The 22,224-nt window shown below is 37.0% G+C and overlaps 1 protein-coding gene across 1 annotated transcript; it reads left to right on the forward strand.

Moving 5' to 3' along the window:
* Positions 1–1,484: 1,484 nt before the first annotated feature.
* LOC103193058 (cysteine-rich secretory protein 3-like) lies at positions 1,485–14,563 on the forward strand. Its single transcript, XM_007936157.1, has 7 exons — positions 1,485–1,556; positions 6,270–6,386; positions 7,097–7,184; positions 8,048–8,193; positions 8,614–8,711; positions 11,768–11,856; positions 14,436–14,563. Exons 1-7 carry the CDS (start codon positions 1,488–1,490, stop codon positions 14,561–14,563), a joined length of 735 nt encoding a protein of 244 aa, XP_007934348.1. The 5' UTR covers positions 1,485–1,487.
* Positions 14,564–22,224: the final 7,661 nt, after the last annotated feature.

The following is a 22,224-nucleotide window of genomic DNA, read 5'->3' on the forward strand; positions in this document are numbered from 1 at the left end:
CTAGTGGAACCACTGAAACTATGGCCCCTAGCTGCCCTTGACGTCTGGATTTGAACCTGTACCTGTGGCTTCCAGCCAAACAATAGATAGGTATATGAGTTGAACACTTACCTGAGGTAGATACACTCCTTGGAGAGAACAATCATGGGAGAAAGAAGGGCTACTTATGCATAGGGACACAGCTCAGGGGGCAGGAGTACATGGAGGGATGGACACAGGGAAGAGGTAATTATCAGAAGGAAGTAGGAGGGGAGCTGTTGGATTGGGATAAATTGTAGTCAATGTCATGAGACAAAGGGTGTGTGAACTGCTGTATGGAAAGTGAATTTGCTCTGTAAACTTTCACCCAAATCACAATTAAAAAAAAAAAAAAAAAGATTAATACCTAATTATTCTTAAATTGCGGGGGGAGGGAATTCTCTTCTGCTTTAAAATACTCCAGGAGATCCACTTGAGATCCTTCCAGAACAATGTACTCAAACTTAGAATGGCTCTGCTACTACACCACTGAGAAAGCACAGAGTGCATCACCATTAACCAAAAGACATTTTAAAGGAGGTGAGCATGGCCCTCTTCCTTTCCCAAATTCATAATCCAGTTATTAAGAAAAGCCAAATGCATTTGAGGGAATTGAGACAAATAAAGTCCTCTCCATCTATGTGGCAAGTTGAAAATAATCAAAAGGTTGCCATCTGAAATTTAAATGTTCTCTTCCAGGGATAAGATCAATGTTCCCATGCAAGGATAAGATGAGAATTCTTTAAATGTTCTCACTCACGGGAGCAAGATTGTTGCATTTTTGGAGATAGAGCCATGATAATTAAGAGAAAGGTTTGAGCCAGGAGACAATGAGAACATTGGCTGCATGGGCAGCTCTGCTGTCAAGGTAGAGGAGGAAGGTGTGTGAAAGAAAAGCATTTCATTCTTAGCATATTTACCTAGGGTTCTAGGAATAACATGCATATCAGCCAGAGTTCTGGTAGCATTTAAATGACACATGCTAAATAATAATTTGAGAGATATTAATTTAGGAATATTTTCCAAGATTTGGGAAGGGTTCAAGGAAACCTACAAGGACTAATGCAATACCCCAGTAATAATAATAATTCAGAGCCGTTACTACTCCTGAATGGGCAATGTGAGGAAGCCATTCCCCAAGTTTGAAGAGATCAGCTGCATAGATAAGACTGTGAAACTGGAGAGGGTAGCATGTCTGTAACTTTTATAGATGTACCTCAAGGGCTTCAGTCAAGTATTTCTGTTTGTTCTTTATTGTTCCCCTTAGAGGCACAGTTCTGGGGCTGGCTCCACCATGATTCTATTGGCACAATGTGGCAATTCTTCTATTGTTACATTACAAATGAATTTGGGAATTACAGTTCCTTTGGGATAACTGAAATCATTACATTGTTTTTCTCTTGTACTCAGAAATGCAGGTACTGAACATTTCAATGCAGAACTTTTTCCCTTTGTTTTGTTTCCCAGCAATGACATTACTCTCAGTGGTGCTGTTTCTGACTGCTGTGTTGCTTCCATCCTTCCCTGCAAATGGACAGGTATGGTCAAGGTTGTGTATCATGTCACGACAATCCAGACCATTTTGAGAGATGGCAAGCTACTTGATCAATCTGCAAGAGTGAAAGGACCTAGAGTGTTGGTTTTATCATAATGTGCTTGTTGGTAGCTTGGGGCTCTTAAAAGATTATCTGAATGACAGTGAAAAGCTGTGCTGACCAGTATGCTACCCACTAACCACTTGACCTAATGAGCGCTTGAAATGTGGTTAGTCCAAATTGAGATGTACATACATGTAAATACATACCAGATTTCAAAGACAGTACAAAATAAAGAGGCAAAATATCTCATTCATAATCTTAATACTGAGTATAAAATAGAATGATAGTATTTTGGATTTCCATGGAAGAAAAGATGAGATACTTTGCTTCCATAAAGATTTACCACCTGGGAAACCCAATGAAGGTCACTATGATTCAGAATCAACTTGGTGGCAATGTTTTTTTTTTTTTTTTTTTTTTTAAAGTTAAATAGAATAGATTATTAATATTAACTTCATCTGTTTATTTTAAGTGGCCACCAAAAAGTTATATTACCTATGATACTTGAGTCAAATTTCTATTGGACAGCAGTGATCCCAGATTTGAAAAGCAAATGACACTAGCCCTACTGCAAGATATTTCTGATTCTTTCCATTTAATCTATTGAAATGAGATTGCATAGAAAATTGACAACAACTACTTCACACATTTGTATATTGCTCAGAATTAGCAGAACTTCTTCATATCCAATACAACATCAAATTTCCATTTTTACTGTGCAAGAATAGTTACATACGCTCTCTAAATAAAAGTAGTAAGTGCTGAAAGTATTCAGCTAAATGTATTAAGTGCTTTATTTTCACAGTCCTACAATTAATATTATGGTGTCAAATGTTTTAATTATTTCTATTATGCTTTTTTGCTTTCATTTTTCTGGTTGTCCATGGTATTTTCAGTATTCTTCACCAACACCACTACTTAAAGCCATCAGTTCTTCTTCGGTCTTCCTTATTCATTGTCCAGCTTTCACTTGCATATGAGGTGCTTGAAAATATCATGTCTTGAGCTAAGTGCACCATAGTCTTCAAAGTGACATCTTCGCTCTTTAACATTTTAAAGAGGTGAAGAATACTGAAAATACCATGGACTGCTAGAAGAATGAACAAATCTGTCCTGGAGGAAGTGCAGCTGGAATGCTCCTTGGAAGTGAAAATGGCTAGATTCCATCTCATCTGCTTTGGTCACGTTGTCAGAAGGGACCAGTCCCTGGAGAAGGATATCCAGTTTGGTAAAGTAGAGGGTCAGAGAAAAAGGGGAAGACCCTCAAGAAGAGGGATTGACACAGTGGCTGCAACGATGGGCTCAAGCATTGCAAGGATTATGAGGATGGTGCAGGACCAGACAGTGTTTCGTTTTGTTGTATGTAGGGTCGCTATGAGGCAGAGCCCACTCAACGCCAGCTAACACCAACAACAATATTTTGTTTTAACACTCCTAGGAACAAGGTCAATTATCCTCTTCAATAACACGGCAATAGGTGCCTACCTAAGTTTTTATTTTCCCATCTAAATAGCCTCTACTTATCAAGAGTTTTGGTGATTGCTGTCTGTCCCCACACCTTCACTTAGCTCTGGGTTTACCAGGTTAACTGGAATCCACCCCCCACAGCCCAAAGAAATCTGATACTGGATTCAAATCTCACTTGGCATTCAAAAGTACATTCATTAAGCTAACATAATAAAATTTGCAATCTAGAACAATTTATTAATCAATTCATCATCTGAGGTTTCATTCTAGTACTTTGCTGTCTTTCTAACTTCATTCCCAAATATAGAGTTCCTTTCATAGCCCTTTCCAATTCCCTGTTAGTGGTCTGTTTCCACTGTTGGTTGTCATTTATAAAGTTTTTAAAAAGTGAGGTGTTACATGGTCTTTAGCACCACTCGATGTTTACTGATGAGATGCTCCACAGACTCTCTGTACCTTCTTAGATACTGAAACCCAATCAAGAACTATCTTCTATGAAGTCTTTCCTAATTTTGAGTAAGAAGAAATGATCCTTCCTTACTCCATACTTAGTACATCCCTCCAATCATTGCACTTTAAGGTGGTATTTTAATTATTTATTTATGTCAAATTTGCCTAGAAGATATAAACCCTTTAAGGATAGATATTACATTTTATCCACTCTATTCTCAAAATGTGTGTATTTCCTGACTAGAAACTTTACTGATACTTGTAAAAAAAAAATGTATCTCTTCAACAGAATTTTTTGTCTACAAAGCAAGATGAAGAAAGAAACAGAATATAATCATTCCTCATTTTTCAGAAACTGACTTTTTATGTGTTTTAAACTGGAACTATTTCAAGCAGGGTTTTGAGGGTCCATAGAAAATAGCTGTTGTCTGGTAGCATAGTGGCTAAAGCATTTGACTGCTAACCAGAAGGCTGATGGTTCAAACCCACCAGCCACTCCTCGGAAGGAAGGTTGGGAAATCCTACTTCCGTAGTGATACTGCCTCGGAAACCCAAGGAGGGGTCGCTATGAGTCGGGGCCAACTCGACGGCACATAACAACAACAACAACAGAAAATAGCTGGGTCATGTTACTTTACATTTTTATGTAATGCAGAGACATTTAACATGTGCATCTCTTCTGACTTCTGAGTCATCGGTTCCAAATGTGCTGGATGTTTTGGGTAAAATCACATGCAATATTGGTCACTTTGCTTAGAAATATAGAATCAGGAGGGTGAAATGAACATATCAGTACATAGTAGTATTACAATTTCAGAACAATTCTCTTAGTTTTTTAGCACTTCTATAACAGAAATACTACAAGTGGCTTTAATGAACAGAAACTTATTTCCTCACAGTTTAGCAAGGTAGAAGTCCAAATTCAGCACACTGGCTCTAGGGGAAAGCTCTTCTTGCCCACTGTAGTGGGGAGTCTCTGTCTCAGCTTCTCTAGCCGACTATCCTTGTGGTTCCTGGGTTTGTAGACTAGTCCACATAGACACTCCTTTGTCTTCAGATAATATCTGTCTTCCTCCTCGGGAGCTATGGTGGTGTAGTGCCTAAGGCATGTGACTGCTAACCAGAAGGTTGGTGGTTCAAACCCACCAGCCATTTGAGGGAAGGCAGACTGGTCAATCTACTTCCATAAAGATATACTACCTTGGAAATCCAAACGGGATCACAATGGGTCAGAATCAGCTTGATGGCACTGAGTTTGGTTTTTGGACTCTGCTCTTCTATATCCCAAAGTGATTGGCTAAAAACAAGGTCTACACTGATAACAGTTTCATTCAGTTTCATTAGAAAAACAAAGAAAACCTTATTCCAAAATGGAATATTTCCATAGGTGTAAAGTTTGGAATTTACAGTACATAGTTTTGAGAGAGACAATTCAATCTACAACACCTACTCATGAAGTATTTGAAAGCTTTGTTGTTGCTGTTATGTGCCATCGAGTCAGACCAGACTCATAGCGACCCCTCCTTGGGTTTCCGAGGCAGTATCACTATGGAAGTAGATTGCCCCATCTTCTTTCCAAGGAGTGGCTGGTAGGTTTGAACCACCAGCCTTCTGGTTAGCAGTCAAGTGCCTTAGGCACTACGCTACAAGCCTTAAGTAACCTCAAAAGGGAGAGAATAAGTTAGAACAAGCTGTCTAGGAAAATCTATAAGAAGCTGTGTTTAGATCTAAACATTGACTTCTAAAAACTTGCTTATCTATATATAGTGTCACATTCTTGAATAGATTCTAATAAGAAAATTGCTTAGCCCTTTACTCAACAATTTACACATCTCATCCCACTTTCCAGACACCCACAATATGCAAAAAAATAAACCAAAATTGTCAGGCCTCATTTGACACCTTGCCAGTTACATTATGTTAGTTAAAAGACAGAGTCAGTAATAGTTCAGGATTGAATGTCTTCACTCCCTCCAAATTGCCTTGGAGATAGTTTGTTTTGTTTTTAAAATATGTGATATGTAAAACTATCCTTTGAGAAATCCCTACAAAATCTGCCACATAATATGTTATCATTTTACTAGAGTATTGAATGCTAGATATACACTTGGGTTAGGCCTAAGCATTAATTCTCAAAATACCAGAAACCATGTCAAGTGAAATTCACTTTAAATTCTAGGATAAATATTTAGACACCATCCTTACCATCCTTTTGTTGCAACTTGATCTAGTATGAATGTATTTCTTAATTGTTCTTTTCATGTACTATTGTAGTTGTATTAATATTCATGTGTCTACCAAAAAATTACATTAAGACCTCATTTGAAGCCAGAAATTAATATTTGTTGCCTTAGAGGAGTTATTAATCTGCTATGCCATGAGTCACATCCCCATTCTCAAAGTTTAACACTCTCTCTTTCTTTTTCAAAACTTAGCTTCAGTTCAGCTTATATGCATTAAAAAAAAAAAAAAAAAAACCTCACTGCCATCAAGTCGGATCCAACTCATAGGGACCCTTCCTTGGATTTCTGAGGTAATATCAGTACAGAAGTAGATTGTCTAATCTTCCTTCCGAGGAGTGGCTGGTGGATTTGAACTGCCAGCCTTCTGGTTACCAATCAGATGCCTAGGCACTATGCCCAATATTGGCTTCAACTCAATGTTTTTTGAAATAGTCTTTGTCCCCACATTTTCAAATATGTCTCAAAATTAATTTTTTTTGTTATTTCCCTTTAGGATCCAGGTTTTGCTGCTTTGTCAACCACCTTACAGCAAGTCCAAACAGAGATTGTCAATAAACACAACGACCTAAGGAGAAATGTTTCTCCACAAGCCAGTGACATGCTGAAGATGGTAAGAGGCAGTAAGAGGAGGAGAATGGCATGAACCAACTATAATAAAGCGGGCATTTGGCAGCAAACAAACATCAAGAACTTTGTGACTTACGAAGTTCTGCCTCCTTTTTATTATTTTATTTGAGCTATGCTACAGACAGGGCAGTAATTCTTAATTTCACTCTATAAATAGAGAAATAACTTGTCACCTTTACCAGGCTATTGAATTGGGAGGCACAATTAAAACCAAATCCAGCAAGAGGCCATTTTGTTTTGCTGTTCACTCTCTCTTAATCTAGAATCAAAAAGACCTTTTCCATTTAGGATCAGTTTTGCTTTTGGTAAATAGCAACTCAATTTCCTAGACCATCTACCAAAGTCCATATCCCCAATGTATTCAGTGAAGAAAAAAAGGAACTGGAAATGGTATAGACCAACTTATTATTACTGAGAAAAATAACTATAACACTTCTATCTGTTTATAAGTAGGATTTAGAGTAAGACCTTTACTAAAAATCTTTAGGTGTAGACATACTCTTTTGCCCATATTTATTTATGGGGCAGATAAAGGCACACTGAAAAAAAAAATCATTTTGATTATTATCATAATCAGAAGCACCTTCCTCAGAGATTTTGTAACAATATAAACCAGCCTAACAATTGGAATGAAAGGTATAAACTCCTTGGTAGTTTGAGTTATTAAGTGAATCTTTTTCACCCTTGTTTTAGATGTGGGACAGTGAAGCACAGGTAAATGCTCAAAACTGGGCAAACAAGTGCAATTATCACCACAGTCAGGAAGAGGACCGAAGAACCAGTATGTAACTTAATAAATATTTGTTAAATAAAGTGAACAAATAATAAGGAACCACCAATTCTGCTACATTGAAAAAAGCCTTGTGAATAAATGTTTTTTATTATGCAAGTCATATATCATCACCTTCCCCATTTTGAAGACTAGAAAATAGGCTTCTGGTAGGAAAATGACTCCAAATCTTTGTATCAAACTTCACATAAAATTGTAATTATTATTATGTATTCGTCTCTACATGTGAATAAAACCTTATCAAAGATGGGCAAGAGCAGGAGAAAAAGTACAAGAGTTGGTCTCTACCCTCAATAATGCAAAGTTGGGAGCACACAAGGCCTCAAACCAAAAAACCAAACTCATTGACATGGAGTCGGATCCAATTCATAGGGACCCCTCCTTGGGTTTCTGAGGCAGTTGTTGTTTTTGTTGTTGTTATGTGCCCTCCAGTCAGACCTGACTCATAGCGACCCCTCCTTGGATTTCTGAAGCAGTATCACTACCGAAGTAGATTGCCCCATCTTCCTTCAGAGGAGTGGCTGGTGGGTTTGAACTGCCAGTCTTCTGGTTAGCAGTCAAGTGCCTTAGGCACTACACTACCAGAGCTCCATAAACAATTTAACATGTGAATGAATACACTTCTGTCAGTTCAAGGGAATGAGATTTTTAAACCAAAGAAGACTTCTTCATCTACTCAAAGTTTCCTATGCTGAAGCCAACCTCAGTGTATTAAGCCCTCCTTATGTACCAACAGTTAGCAACTATGGTCCGTGTGTTTAAAGAATGCTGGCTCTTCTTTGTGTTTATACAATTGATTTCTTTTGCCATTGCATGCTTTTTTACTTTCCTCATAAATGATCTGTTTCTCTTAGACATAAAGTGCGGTGAGAATTTGTTTATGTCCAGTGTCCCTACTTCATGGTCAAATGCAATCCAAAGTTGGACTGCTGAAGCCCATGATTTTGTCTTTGGTGTGGGGGCAAAGAATCCCGATGCACCTATTGGGCATTTTACTCAGGTAAGGAAAACAAATGAATTTTTTCTGCCACAAATACCCCAAAACAGAAAATTTCTCCAAATTTGAACTGATTCCAATGTTCAATTTGAAAGAAGATCCTCAGTAGATAAAGAATAGTCCCAGTGTTTGGTGGGTACTTTAGCTAAGAACTGTCATTTGTCAATAATTTACTAATTCATTGTAGTGAGACATACATACTTTTTTTTAACAATGCAAATGGAAAAAGTAATGAATATACATAGAAATTTATATTTTTAAAAGTTTGTGACTCTGATTCAATAGTTAAAATATTTTTATAAAGTATATGTCAGCAAACTACATAATTAATGTCAATTTCAGTTTTATACTTGCTACTATTTGTTTATTGATGTTTTTCTTCTTCTCTAATGTATTCTCATATCTTCCTTTATGGGTATGTAGGCTGTTTGGGCCACCTCTTTCCGCGTTGGATGTGGAATCTCTTACTGTCCCAGTCAAGGCACATTAGCATACTTCTATGTTTGTCAATATTGTCCTGTGTAAGTATACACTTTGGAATTTAATACTAATGGTGTCATCTGCAGCTTTAATATTTAAAATGTCTCATATAATAAACTCTAATATAAAGCATGTTTCAGTAAAAAGGAGGAACCATTGTAAATGTTTTCTAAAGTTGAGGCATTTTCAATTTCTAAAAAAAAAAAGACAAAATTCTCATCTCCAAGTGTAAAATTTGAAGCTCTCTAGCCTTATGTCTGAAACTCTGTTTTTCTTCCTGTCTTAATCATATCTTCTTAGCCTTGTGAGTACTCCAGGAACATGTGTACTATGCAACTCTTACTAAGTTCATACTCTAGAGTATGGAACCTTGATGAGTATGGTCAGTATTAGAGTGGGGTACCAAATAGGGAATGATGAACTGTAGTATAGCCCTTTTTGCTCACATGTTCCTACTCCTGGTTACTTAAAAATACTACATCATTGCCATTAAAAATTATTAAATCTGAGGCCTTGAAGACTTGTCAAAAATTCTTAACATATTTCAAATAGTCAAGAGAAAGGAAACATCCTAAGTCTTTGCTTCTCACAGTTTTTGAAAGTCCATAATGAACCCTACATTTTTTATTGTAATTTGGGTGAAAGTCTATAGAGTAAATTCATTTTCCATACAATAGTTCAAACACATTTTTTTTCATGACATAGATTGCAATCCCTATATTGTAATAGCTCTTTTCTCACTTACTCCCTATGGTTACCTTTGCCCTATATCCTTCTTCCTTCTGTATCTCTGCTCTCTGAGCTGTCTCCTGTGCAAACACTGCCTTTCTGATCTCCCATAGTTGATCATTCTAAGGAGTGCATCCATCTGGTGTAAATGTTCACCTTATAGTCCTTCTCTTTGGCTGGAAACCACAGGAGTGAGTTCAATTCCAGGCCCAAAGAGTGACTAGTCTTGGGGGTTTCACCAGTCTCTATCAGATCAGTAAACCTCTTTCTCTCTTCTTTTTTTAGTAATTTTGAGTTTTGTTCTACACTTTTCTCCCACTCTATTCAGGATCTCCTGTTTTGATTCCTTTCTAAGTGGTTACAGAGGTAACTGGTCACTATCTAGTTCTTCTGGTCTCAAGGTCATGTGAGCTGAGATTATTACAGTTCCCTAGACCCTTGAACTAATTGTTCCCATGTATCTTTGGTTTTCTTCATTCTTCTTTGCTGTGAATGAGGAGAGACCAATTGTTGCATCTTAGATGGCTACTTGCAAGCTTTCAAGACCCTAGTCACTACTCACTAAAGTAGGATGTAGAACAATGTTTTTGTGTAGTATACTGTTCTGGTTACCTAGTGCTGCTCTGACAAGAATATATGTCATAAATGGGATGGCCTTAACAAACAGGAGTTTATTCTCTTACAGTTTAAAGGCTTTAAGCCCAAGTTCAAAGTGCCAGGCTTTAGGGGCTGGGTGAAAGCCCCTCAACCTTGGGGTCCAGCTCTGCCTCCTGCTCCCGTCCCACTGGAGTTAAGGGCATTTCTTCACTCAGACAGCTGCTAGCTGCTGAGGCTGACAAACCCAAGGTTGACAAATAAAAAGGCACAGTCCTGATGTTACCAAACCACATAGAAGGCCATTAATTTAAGTCCATTTTAAGTCCCAAGGTTGGCAGAGCATGGCAGACTGCTGAACAATGACACAGCTACATGCAAGGTCTAAGCATGCCATAGGCTAGAGACTATTCCCAAAGCTGTTTCTTATATACGAGAAACAGACCACATACCCAAAGCAGCTACTCAGCTCCTTGTGGTAGATTCCACCATGGAGTTGATTGCCAATCTCATCATGGGGAATAACTACCACCAGCTGTCCAACTACTCAACCAGGCTCAGCCAAGTTGACACAAACATAACCACCACATATGCCAATTAAGCTTGATGTCCCCTGGGACCACAGGCCCAATAGCTCATTCCCTCAGGGTGTTTGGCTGTGACTAAGAAGTGATCATTACTTTGGCCCATTAGCTCTATTATATATATTTACATCCTTACGGCATATATTAATAGGTATGTAGAAATACCATCTGCCAAACTCAGATATGGTCATGGGTATATTCCCTTTTGCCCAGAAATATCCTATCACTTAGCCTTCCTGTCTATGTATCCAACTGTATATTAATGTTTGCTATCACTGATAATGCAGTATTGTGTACATATTGTGTATGTAAAGGTGTTTATCTTTGTTGTCTGTATCTCTTGTGCACCTCTCTGTGTCTTCCTTTAATTTCTCAATTTATAGCTGGAAAAAATGTGTTTAATTTTATCTACAATAAATCCTGTGGATATATTGAAGATATATGTATAATACATCTACTTTAATTTCTTTCAAAATTTTAAATTTCTTACTATGAGAGGCAGGCAAGTCTTCCAAAACCAAGCCTCCTATTTGGTTTGTTTTGAGGCTGTTTTTTAACCCAAAGGATATGGTTATCCCCTTTGAGAAGTATAATCTTTGAAGTTATTTTTTTTTTCAGTGAGCTCCTATGGAGTTTAGAATGAGAGAATTGAAAAATCCTAACAGAATGCATACGAACTCAGTGCCTAGTTGGGAGAGGCAGACCAACTAGGGAGGGGATAATGAGGAAAAACAGAGGTGAGAGAACTTCCGGAATATTTTTATATCAATTTCACGTTATTTTCTCTACTGCAACCTCTCAGCCCCCAGGAGCCTTTCCTGTCTCTTAGGGCTGCGTTCCATCCCTAGCCAACTCCTTAGGTACACTGCCTTAGCAATTTGATCTAGTCTATGGGAGACAAAGAAGGTGTTGCCCTACTGAATATGTACTCTGAAAACTTGAAACACTAGTTATCTCATTTCATTGCTCAGCCCATGGAATTATAATAGTAAAGAAGATGAACTTGTGAAATATTCTCTTACTTTGAATTGTTATCTAAATTATATATAAGCAATGTTTTTTTGTTTTTAGCTTTTTAACATAATTAAAAACATTGAGTAAATATGCATATATATTTGGTAACAGATGTTACCCATGAAAAAGAAAGAGAAAAGTGAAAAATATTTGACATTTTGTATTTCAAATTTCAGTGGCAATCACGTAACTAGACAGTATTCCCCTTACAAACCAGGACCACCTTGTTCCAGTTGTCCTGGTTACTGTGACAACAAACTATGCAGTAAGTTTGAAATCATTAACTTGTTATTTTAATAAAATATGATGTTTATTTTTAAGAATTAAGAAATTTTATGAAAACAATCATATTTGAGCAATGTTTTCATGCAAAAGACAAATATTACTCAACAGTGTGTCTAAGAAAAACATTTACATCATTCCATATCTATTATTATCTTCCATGTATTATCTTCCATGAAAAGCATGTTACCATATGTAACCTAAAGAAATGTCTTCCATCAATGTGTATTTGTAACTATGTTGAACCCATTACATATTGGTTTATATGAAAATGTCTTTGGTAATAGCTAATTATTATTAAATATAATGTATTTCATCTTTTTTGTCATTATGCCAAGATGGAAAAACAGACCAACACCCAAACCCACTGCCATTGAGTCAGTTTCAGCTCATAGGATCCCCTATTGGGTTTCCAAGGCTGTAAATCTTTATGGAAGTATATTGCCTCATTTCCCATCTTCCTCCAGTGGAGTAGCTGGTGGGCTTGAACCACTGACCTTCTGGCTAGCAGCCAAATGACTTACCCACAGTGCCAGCAGCACTCATTATACCAAAGGTGATATTAAGAAAAGAAGAAGAAGCACAAAACATATACGTATCTAAGTATCTTGTTGTTGTTATGTGCCATTGAGTTGGACCCAACTCATAGCGACCCCTCCATGGGTTTCTGAGGCAGTATCACTACAGAAGTAGATTGCTCCACCTTCCTTCCGAGGAGTGGCTGGTGGGTTTAAACTGCCAGCCTTCTGGTTAGTAGTCAAGTGCCTTAGGCACTATGCTACCAGAGCTCTTAGGTGCTATGCTACCAGAGCTCTTAGGTGCTATGCTACCAGAGTCCAACTCGATGGCACATAACAACAACAACAACAAGGCTATAAAATAGAGCTTAACCTGGACAGGCACACAAAATATTATAATTCCTTTTATATTATGAGTTCATCCTACTAAAGTCCTCACCCCCCACATAATGTAATTAGCATCAGTAAATTTAACTTAATATTCACTTACAGTTGTTTGATATTATTTTTATGTGATTTTTAAATGTCAGAATCAAATCTGTATATAGAGTTTGCTGAAGCCTCATAAATATTTTAACCAAAAGAGGTAAAATAAATGTCTAATGTATCATTTCCAAATGTTGTTATGAATAAAAGTATAAATTGTTGATAGCTTTGTTTAGTTGAGATATGTTCATTAAAATTATTATTAACAGTATAGTTGAATTATGCACTGAGATTTTACCTCTCAAATGCATTCACTTAAAGTTCGCATTCTTTCTAATAGAATGCTATGGGCATAATTCAGAATATTGATGGTTATCAAAACTATAATCCAACTAAAGGAGAAAAAAGTAGTATGTAGAAATAATTGGATGGAAGTCAACTCATATACTTTTAAAAATCATGAGTCAAAAAAAAAAGGCATCTTTACTGCAGTACTGGCAAAATAAATGAAGAGAAATGGACAGGTTTGAGAAATCACAGGAAGTGATTTACAGCCACTGTTTGTTACCTGTGCTTGCTTAAGTGCTGGTAAAAAGTAGAGGGAAAGGAATACAGGTTAATTTGACTTCCTGGCTTAAAGACTACACCAGGAGGTCTCCTTGGCTTCAATAACTGAGTATTTAAATGGGTGGGAGTCCCATTTCACTGAGATTAAGTGAATTGGCTGGGGCTAGGGAGGAAGGTGAGCTCTGGTAGCATAGTGCCTAAGGCACTTGACTGCTAACCAGAAGGCTGGCGGTTCAAATCCACCAGCCACTCCTCGGAAGGAAGTTTGGGCAATCCTACTTCCGTAGTGATACTGCCTCGGAAACCCAAGGAGAGGTCGCTATGAGTTGGGTCCGACTTGACAGCACATAACAAGAACAACAGGGAGGGATACTAAAGAAATGTCAGGCTTATAGGTTAGATGATAAATATAGTTTGAGATTTGTTGTGTTTGTGCTTCTGAGTGGTGTCCAAATGGAAATGTCCAAAAAGTCTTAGACAGTCATTCCCCCTTTTACATTATTGCACCTGTATCTTTCCATGATGGTAACTTACTCCAGAAAGAAAGCATAGTGGTATTAGATTTTAGAACAAAAATGTCCAATACAACTTTATGCAATGATAGAAATGCCCTATATTTGTACAGTCCCAGAAGTACTACCTGTACATATTGGCTATTGAGCACTTGGAATGTAATTAATGTGACTGAGGAAATTAAATTTTAATTTTATTTAAGTTTAAATTCAAATAGACACATATGTTTAGTTGCTGCCATTTGAGGTACCACAGTCTAAAGAGATTCAATTACATTCATTTTACTGAGTTACAATAGAGGAAAGAAGATCTACTCATTTAGAAACATTTTAAAAAGTTCAAGTTTCAAAAAAGAGAGATGGATTAATCAGTGGATTTAACTAAAAGACTGTATAGCCCAGGAAATGAAATGGCCATCATAGGATAATAATGTCAACTTGTTTCTCAGTTCCCTTCTCCACACTCATGTTGAATTTATTATGTTGCTGTTCTAGAGGAAATGATAATGAAGTCACTAAATTATTTGTTTTTATTCCAGCCAATAGTTGCAATTACGAAGATGGCTATGGCAACTGTCCAGATTTGAAGAAGATGGTCACCTGTGAACATGAAGTGGTCAAAAGTAGTTGCCAGGCCTCCTGCAACTGTGAAGGCAAAATTTATTGAATACCTAACATACACTGCAAGGCTAAGTAGAGAAGAAGCACCTCATCTCATTAGATTTGAAATGTACAAGCTAGAAAATTAAGGAGACCTGGCAGCACAGTGGTTAAAGCATTCAACTGCTAACTGAAAAGTCAGCAGTTTGAACCCACAAGCTTCTCCATGGGAAAAAGATGTGGCAGGTGCTTCCATAAAAATGTACATCCTTGGAAATCCACTGGGGCAATTCTATTCTGTCCTAGAGGACCACTTTGAGTCAGCCTTGGTTTTTGTTATGTTTTTGTTTGCTTGCTTTTAATGTTTTAGTGAGTAGGGAAATTGTAAGCAAGTTAGTTACAAAACTGATTTCAAATAATAGTGAAGCTTTTTCTCTTGATTTTTTTTTTAACTTTACAAAAATCTCCCAAAGTTTCAAACAGTTTTCAAAAAATTACTTAATCTATAGTAAAATCTCTGGATTTTGATATAAATTTAGTGTTTTAGATTTGTTGTTGTTGTTGTGTGCCGTCGAGTCAGCCCCGACTCATAACGACCCCTCCTTGGGTTTCCTAGGCAGTATCACTACGGAAGTAGATTGCCCCATCTTCCTTCCAAGGAGTGGTTGGTGGGTTTGAACTGCTAGCCATCTGATTAGCAGTCAAGTGCTGAGCCACTATACTACCAGAGCTCCTATTTTAGATTTAGTGACTGAATAAAATTGATGCTTCTGAAAGTTTGATTTCCTTATGACTGAATTCACTAGAACTCTGAATTAAAACTGAGAATCATGTTCCTGAAACAAAATTCATAAAAATGACAAACCATAATAGCACAATCACATGAATCCTGGGTTGCAGTCCTCTTTTCTGTTTCCGCTGTATAGCTAAATAATTTCAGAGAAGCATATAGGATGTCTTTAATTCCATTTCACTCATTTATCCTTCCCGTTCATCTTGTTCCCACCCTTACTATTGAATTTACTTCTTCCTAATATAGTTCCTATGTTTATTTTGCCAAAATCAGTGAAGACTTTTGAATCTTCACCTGAAGAATATGACGATACCTTCATTTTAAACCATTCTTCTCTTAGACACATCTTCCTTAAAGAATTACAAATACGATGTGTAAATACTCACACACACACACACACACACCCAAGAAATGGAACTTAGTCCCCTCTCTCTTTCACTGTGGGCTGGTTTTAGTGATTCATTTCTAAAGAATAGAGTATGGACAGAGAACAATAATAACTTTACAGGGGAGAAATCTGGCAAGATCCATCATGAACAAGTAATCAAGGTTAACATTACCATTGATAAGTCATGTAGGTTTATGTACCCCTTGATGTGATATGGTTAGAGGGGCATTTAACATCTGTGGTATTCTTTCTAAAAACTACAATTCCAATCTGACCGTGAGATGGAATACCAAACCCAAAATTGACATTCCTGACCAGTACTCCTCAAAATCATGTAAAACAAGGAATTCTGAGAAACTATTACAGACCAGAGGAGGCTCAGGAGACAGAATGAAATTCAATCCTGAAACAAAACAAAACAAAAAAAATCATTAAAGGAAAATTGATGAAATGTGAATAATGTGGAATTTTGTAATGTTGATCTTGGTTTTAACAAATGTATCATGATACTGTAAGATGATAACATTAGGATAGGAAACTGGGTGAAGCGATATGGGAATTCTCTGTGCTATCTTTGCAAATTTTCTGTAAATCAAAAATACTCCAAAATAAAAGTATATTTTAAAAAATATTTTTTTCTTGGCTCCCTACATTATATACATTTCCTCTAGATTATTTAGTAATTGTTTCTCGGACTCCTCCCCACAAATATCAGCCCCACTATTTTATTGCTAAATGTTTGATTTCCTTACCTTCTTCATGGGCCTCTCAGATAACTACAATGTCAAACCCAACTCATGAGAATCGTAGATTTTATCTGGTATCGATCTTTACTAACAATTTTAAGGATGTATGTAGTCACAAAGCAAAAGGAAGTCAAAGAGTAGACAAGGACTATCAATCAGGTCCAAGTTAGGGTTTTTTTTGGTTTGGTTTGGTTTGGTTTTCCAGTACATTTTTTTTTTTTTCTCTGTTGTTAGTGTCCTTAAGTGTTGGCAAGTTGGTTCCCACTCATAGCAAATTTATGTATAACAGAATGAAGCACTGCCTGATCTTGCACCATCCTTACAATTGGTGCTATGGTTTAGCCTTGTTGTAGCCACTGTGTCAATCCATTTTGTTGAGGGCCTTCCCCTTTTTCACTAACCTGTCACATTACCAAGCATGATATCCTTCTCCAGAGAATGGTCCCTTCCCCAAAATAATTGCATAGTAAGAATTCCATTCATATTTTGGAGTTAGAGTTAATCCTATCATGTTGCAAATCATTAGCTGGATCATAACTAGTGGTAACTTTATTAGCAGGCTGGGCTATCTACTTCCGTAGTGATACCACCTCGGAACCCCATGGAGGGGTCGCTATGAGTCAGATCCGACATGATGACAATGAGTTTGGGGTTTTGTTTTGTTTTATTAGCAGAGTTATAATTTTTGATAACTGCTATCATAGATATTTCAAGATATATGGAATCAAAATATCTCACTATATTTACCAAATTACAGGAAGAAAAGGAAAAACCCTAATTTGGAATTGGCTTACTCAAAGAACATAAGGAATTAGGTTTCTGTGAAAGCAGTTATTAAGACTTACTGAAAGCAATTTGTGTTACTTTAATTCAGTTGTAATATTTATTGATGCAGGTTGGTGAACTAAACATATGTGGGCCTCACCTTCAAAAATTCTCTACCTATTTATATATCTACCTATCAATCTATTTGTCTTTCTATCTCTAATTATAAACAGCATATGAGAAGTCTCTAAAAGGAAGAACTAGCTTGATCCAATAAAGGCCAGTGTATTCAAAGGATACAGAACTGTGACAGGGTGATATCAGATGATATTGCAAATATAAGAATGTTCAAATCATGAAATACCATTTAGGTTTAATTAAGGAAGATATTCTTCCTTGGTTTTGGTCAAACAGTGATTTTCTTTTTTTTTCTTTTTTAATTAACCAGAAGGTTGGTGGTTCAAACCCACCAGCCACTCCTCGGAAGGAAGGTTGGGCAATCTACTTCCATAGTGATACTGTCTCGGAAACCCAAGGAGGAGTCGCTATGAGTCAGAGCCGACTCATTGGCAGTGGGTTTGGTTTTTGGTTTATACAATAAATGGCATGCATAGAAGCATGAGTGGAAGTGGAAAAACAAGCATGAGTTGAACGATTCCAGAAAAAGGAGAAATTTTGACCAAGCATAAGCAAAGTGCCTAATCTACTCTCTTCCAGAAATTCAGTAAGATTAAGTGAATGTCATTACCAACAGATTAAAGGAACTTCTGGATATATTATTGAACTGGACATGACAGTGAATCGAATATAATGATGAAGGAAAGGAAAGTTTTAACAATTGGCTTGAACGAAGGGGTGGGTTATCATAACATTTACTGAGATTAGAAAAGGCACAGCCCAGGCAGTATAGATCATGTGCAAATATGAATTAAAATAGAAACTTGTTTCCATATTCAGGATTGAAATATTACATGCAGACACCGAAATAAAAGTAGTCTTCAAACTGAAGGAATTTACAAAACTGCAGAAAGAATAAAATTTATAAACTGAGAGAATTATAAACTGAGAGAAAGAAGATCTCTTTGATGACATAGTTATCTTATTTAGATAATAAAATTTCTTAAGCTAACTACCCAGATATGTGCAATATTGTTTATGTTCAGCATTCACAACATGAGGGCTCCAGCTTTTCTGAGAATCCTCTACCATTTGGATAGAAGATTTTCTGATTGAGGTGTTTGCTTTCAAGAGAAAGTGAGTTAGAAATGAAGGATAAGAAAGGAAAAAATCTGAAGTTACAAAACAAAGAACAAATAAAGTTATCAAAATAGAAATCATGAGAATGTTCACACATTGTAAAGAATGTAACTAGTGTCACTGAACAATGTGTAGAGAATAGTAAATGGGAACCTAAACTACTGTGTAAACTTTCACTGAAAACAAATAAACAAACAAAAAATGTGGACCAGAGCATACCTCTATTCAGAGGTACACTCTACACCAAGGATAGATTCAGCTGAGGCTAATCTTGCACAAACACCAGTGATACAAAATACCTGCAGTCCTTACAGAAACAATAGAAGACAGACACAGAGAAATCCCTCACAGACATCCTGACACTATGGGAGAGAGATCCAATAGATCTACTACCTCAGGACCATAGTACTGGGGGACACCAGACTCAATTGGCACAACAAAATACATAAAAGCATTGCTCCACATCCTACACTGGTGAGTAGTGACTGGGGTCTTAAAAGCTTTCAAGCAGCCATCTAAGATGCAGCTAATGGTCTTCTAGCATCAGAAGTGAAGAAGAATGCACACACAAAAAAAGCAAGGGCATTTAGAAGCAGTCAGCCCTAGGACACAATGGCCCTCGAGACCAGAAGAACTGGATGGTGCCCGACTACAAATGCCAGCCACTCAGGAAAGGATCAAATCTGGAGATCCTGGATAGAGTGGGAGGGAAAATGTGGAACAAAATCCAAAAACTCAATAATGACAAGAATCACTGATCAGATGAAATCTGGTGAGACTCCCAATACTATGGCCCTGAAATGCGTTCAGTGCCTGAAATAAAACTCACCCCCAGGGGTGGGCTTTCAGCCCAATAGTTAAAAAGCTGTACCCGCAGACCACTCAACCCAGGATGCCACACCCACATACTCTATTGTAATACATCCCTTAGAGCAATAGACCATGGGACACCAGAAGACCATCATTCAAACCAACACTCAAAAGGAAATGCAGGACAAACAGGAGTGCATAACTATGAGGGGCACAGGGGGAGTGTTGCAGGGTAGGGAGGGGAGGAGAATGGGTTAGGCTTAGACATGGCGAATGGGGAATGAAACTAAATGGACATGTTATGTTGAATGTAAAACAAATTCTTAAAATAAAAATAATAAAAAAGCAGAGGAAATTACCTCTTACCTCCCACCCAACACACTCACACACACAATGTCACTTCCTATCTCCCACCCACCATAAAATAAATAAATAAATAAATAAATAAATAAAATGTGGACCAAAGTCTAAAGAGGGAAATGTGTTAAGGAAAGTTATAGAAAGGTAATAAATATCAGATCACAACCCACAGGACAAAGGTTGAAACTAACTACTGAAATTGAAAGAACACACGTTTTGCCACAATAGATTTGAACACATAATTTTCAGAGATTCTGAGTTTCTCCTTTGAATAAGATATAAAAGTGCAGAATTTTGTTCATCAGTGTGGCCACTCCATACCCAAATTTGCCACTTTAAAGTTGAAGGGATATCAGTATCATTTAGCAAAAATCTTTCATTTCAAATTCAAAGACACTAACCTCCATGCCCACGGATGTTCACTTCTTTTGGGTCACATAGTTTATTAGTGAAAGTAGAGATTAAAGCCCAGCCTTTCCAATCCCCAGCCATTTTCAACACTGCTCCTCTCACTCCAGTACACTGCTAATGTTTGATTTTGCACTGAATAGTCAGAAATTCCTGTACTGTCCTTATCAATAACAGACATGTGCTTTCTGTGTGCTGTCCAACACATGTAGGGTCAAAACCTCCAGGCTTTCTTCTATCCAAGATTTACCCTTTATATCAAATCCATCTTCAAACTGTTTTTTATCTCTTCATATCTCACCCTTTTGTTCTATCTGTAATGCTATCAAATTAATGTACGAAGTTGACATCACACTCTTTTTTTCCCTGGCATTTACTTCTCAGATCTACAAATCATCCATCATATGCTGTCAAGTAGCTTTCATAAAATAATACTTTTTAAAAATTTTTTATTGTTATTTGGGTGAAAGTTTACAGAGAAAATTCATTTTCCATACAGCAATTCATACACATTTTGTCTCATAACATTGACTGCTATTTCTCACAATGTAACCGCTCTCTTCCCTCTTCCTCCCCATAGCAACCACTTCCCTGTGTCCTTCTCGCCTTCCCTCCGATGCACTCCTGCCCCCTGTGCATACATTGCCCTTCTATTCTCCCATGATTGATCTCTCCAAGGATTTTATCTACCTAAGGTAAATTTTCAACTCATATACCAGTCTTTTCTTTGGCTGGAAGCCACAGTAGTGGGTTCAATTCCAGACCTGAAGGGCAGCCAGGGCCCATAGTCTTAGGGGTTTCACCAGGCTCTATTGGACCAGAAAATCTGGTCTTTTTTTTTTTTTTTAATACTGTGACTTTTATTCCACATTGTTCTCCCACTCTATCCAGGATCTCCTACATAGTGCCCACTCTGAGTAGTTGACAGTGGTAGCCAAGCACCAACTAGTTCTTCTGGTCTAATAGTTGTATAGGCTGAGAATGGCATGGTGTACAAGTCCCTTGGACTAATTGCATCTTTGGTTTTCTTCATTCTTCTTTGCGTTGGATGAGGAGAGACTCGTCTTTGCATCTAGATGGCCACTTGCAACCTTTTAAGATCCTAATAAAATAATACTGTCTTTTGATCATATAATTTCCCAACCCTCTAAAATACCAGTGAAACTAGTTTCCCACATTATATGGAGGAAGAAATTTCCTTAACTGCTATATAAAGCTTCCCTAACCTTTTCAACAACCTATCTCTCTGACTTGAATATATGTTGTGATATATTGATTTCTGTTTCTGCTCTTTCAATGCAGTATACCGAACCCATTTTGCTTCCTAATTAAATCACACACACTTTTAAAAACCAGGACCAGTGTCACCTCACTATGGACTTTCTACCCAAACCATATTTCTACCCAAACCATATTAACTCACAAAACTCCAATATAATGCACATGTTATCTGTTCTACTTACTTAGGGATAAAGTGCACTATATGATAATGTTATTGACTTATTCATATAAGTGTGTGTCTTTTTCACAATACTATAACTCAGACAGGAAAAAAAAAATGATGTATCTTTTTCTCTGTATTCCCGAAGAATGTAGGATAGGTCAGTATTTATTCACTCAGAATATATTTGCAAATTGCCATCTAGGTAATTGATATTATACTAGGCTGTGGAGATAGAGCAGTAACTAAAAGAGACATAATCAACTTTTCAAATACACATTCACTGACAGTATCTGTCAGTAAAGCACCAAAGTTTCTCTCATTGTGATATCATATATATGAGGATGGGAACAAGTAACAATTACAGCCACGGTGTTTCCAAGAGTTAAAAGTAAAATATACACAGTAACTGATGGACTTTTATAAAAGTAAGAATGAATTATTTTATATCAGAATTTTTTTAAAATGTACTATGCAATTCTATTTATAAAAATGTGGGCAGAGATTTTGGGATTTGAAAAATTAAATCAATAACTTAGGCAAGAGGAAGCAAAAATATGAAAATAGCAACCAGAAAGAGACACCAGGGGATGGATCCCATAAACATTTAGAAAGGCAAATAGTTCGGAATGTCCTTTGACTGGATGTGGACTAAAGCTGTCTAGGATGACACCAAGATTTTTTTTTTTTTTTTTTTAACCAGTGGTGCATGAACTGAAATAAGTGGTTAAAGAGGGTTGAAACAACATCTGTGCATTGG

Source organism: Orycteropus afer, unplaced genomic scaffold (genome assembly GCF_000298275.1).
Source record: "Orycteropus afer afer isolate SDZICR_OR568_19922 unplaced genomic scaffold, OryAfe1.0 scaffold00034, whole genome shotgun sequence".
Classification (NCBI taxonomy): Eukaryota; Metazoa; Chordata; class Mammalia; order Tubulidentata; family Orycteropodidae; genus Orycteropus; species Orycteropus afer.

What these genes read in the sequence shown, in the direction of transcription:
- LOC103193058 (XM_007936157.1), top strand. Translation starts at nt 1,488, where the DNA reads ATGACATTACTCTCAGTGGTGCTGTTTCTGACTGCTGTGTTGCTTCCA. An exon ending in CCTTCCCTGCAAATGGACAG is followed by an intron (nt 1,557 to 6,269) that starts GTATGGTCAAGG and finishes ATTTCCCTTTAG; the next exon opens with GATCCAGGTTTTGCTGCTTT. An exon ending in CTATTGGGCATTTTACTCAG is followed by an intron (nt 8,194 to 8,613) that starts GTAAGGAAAACA and finishes ATGGGTATGTAG; the next exon opens with GCTGTTTGGGCCACCTCTTT.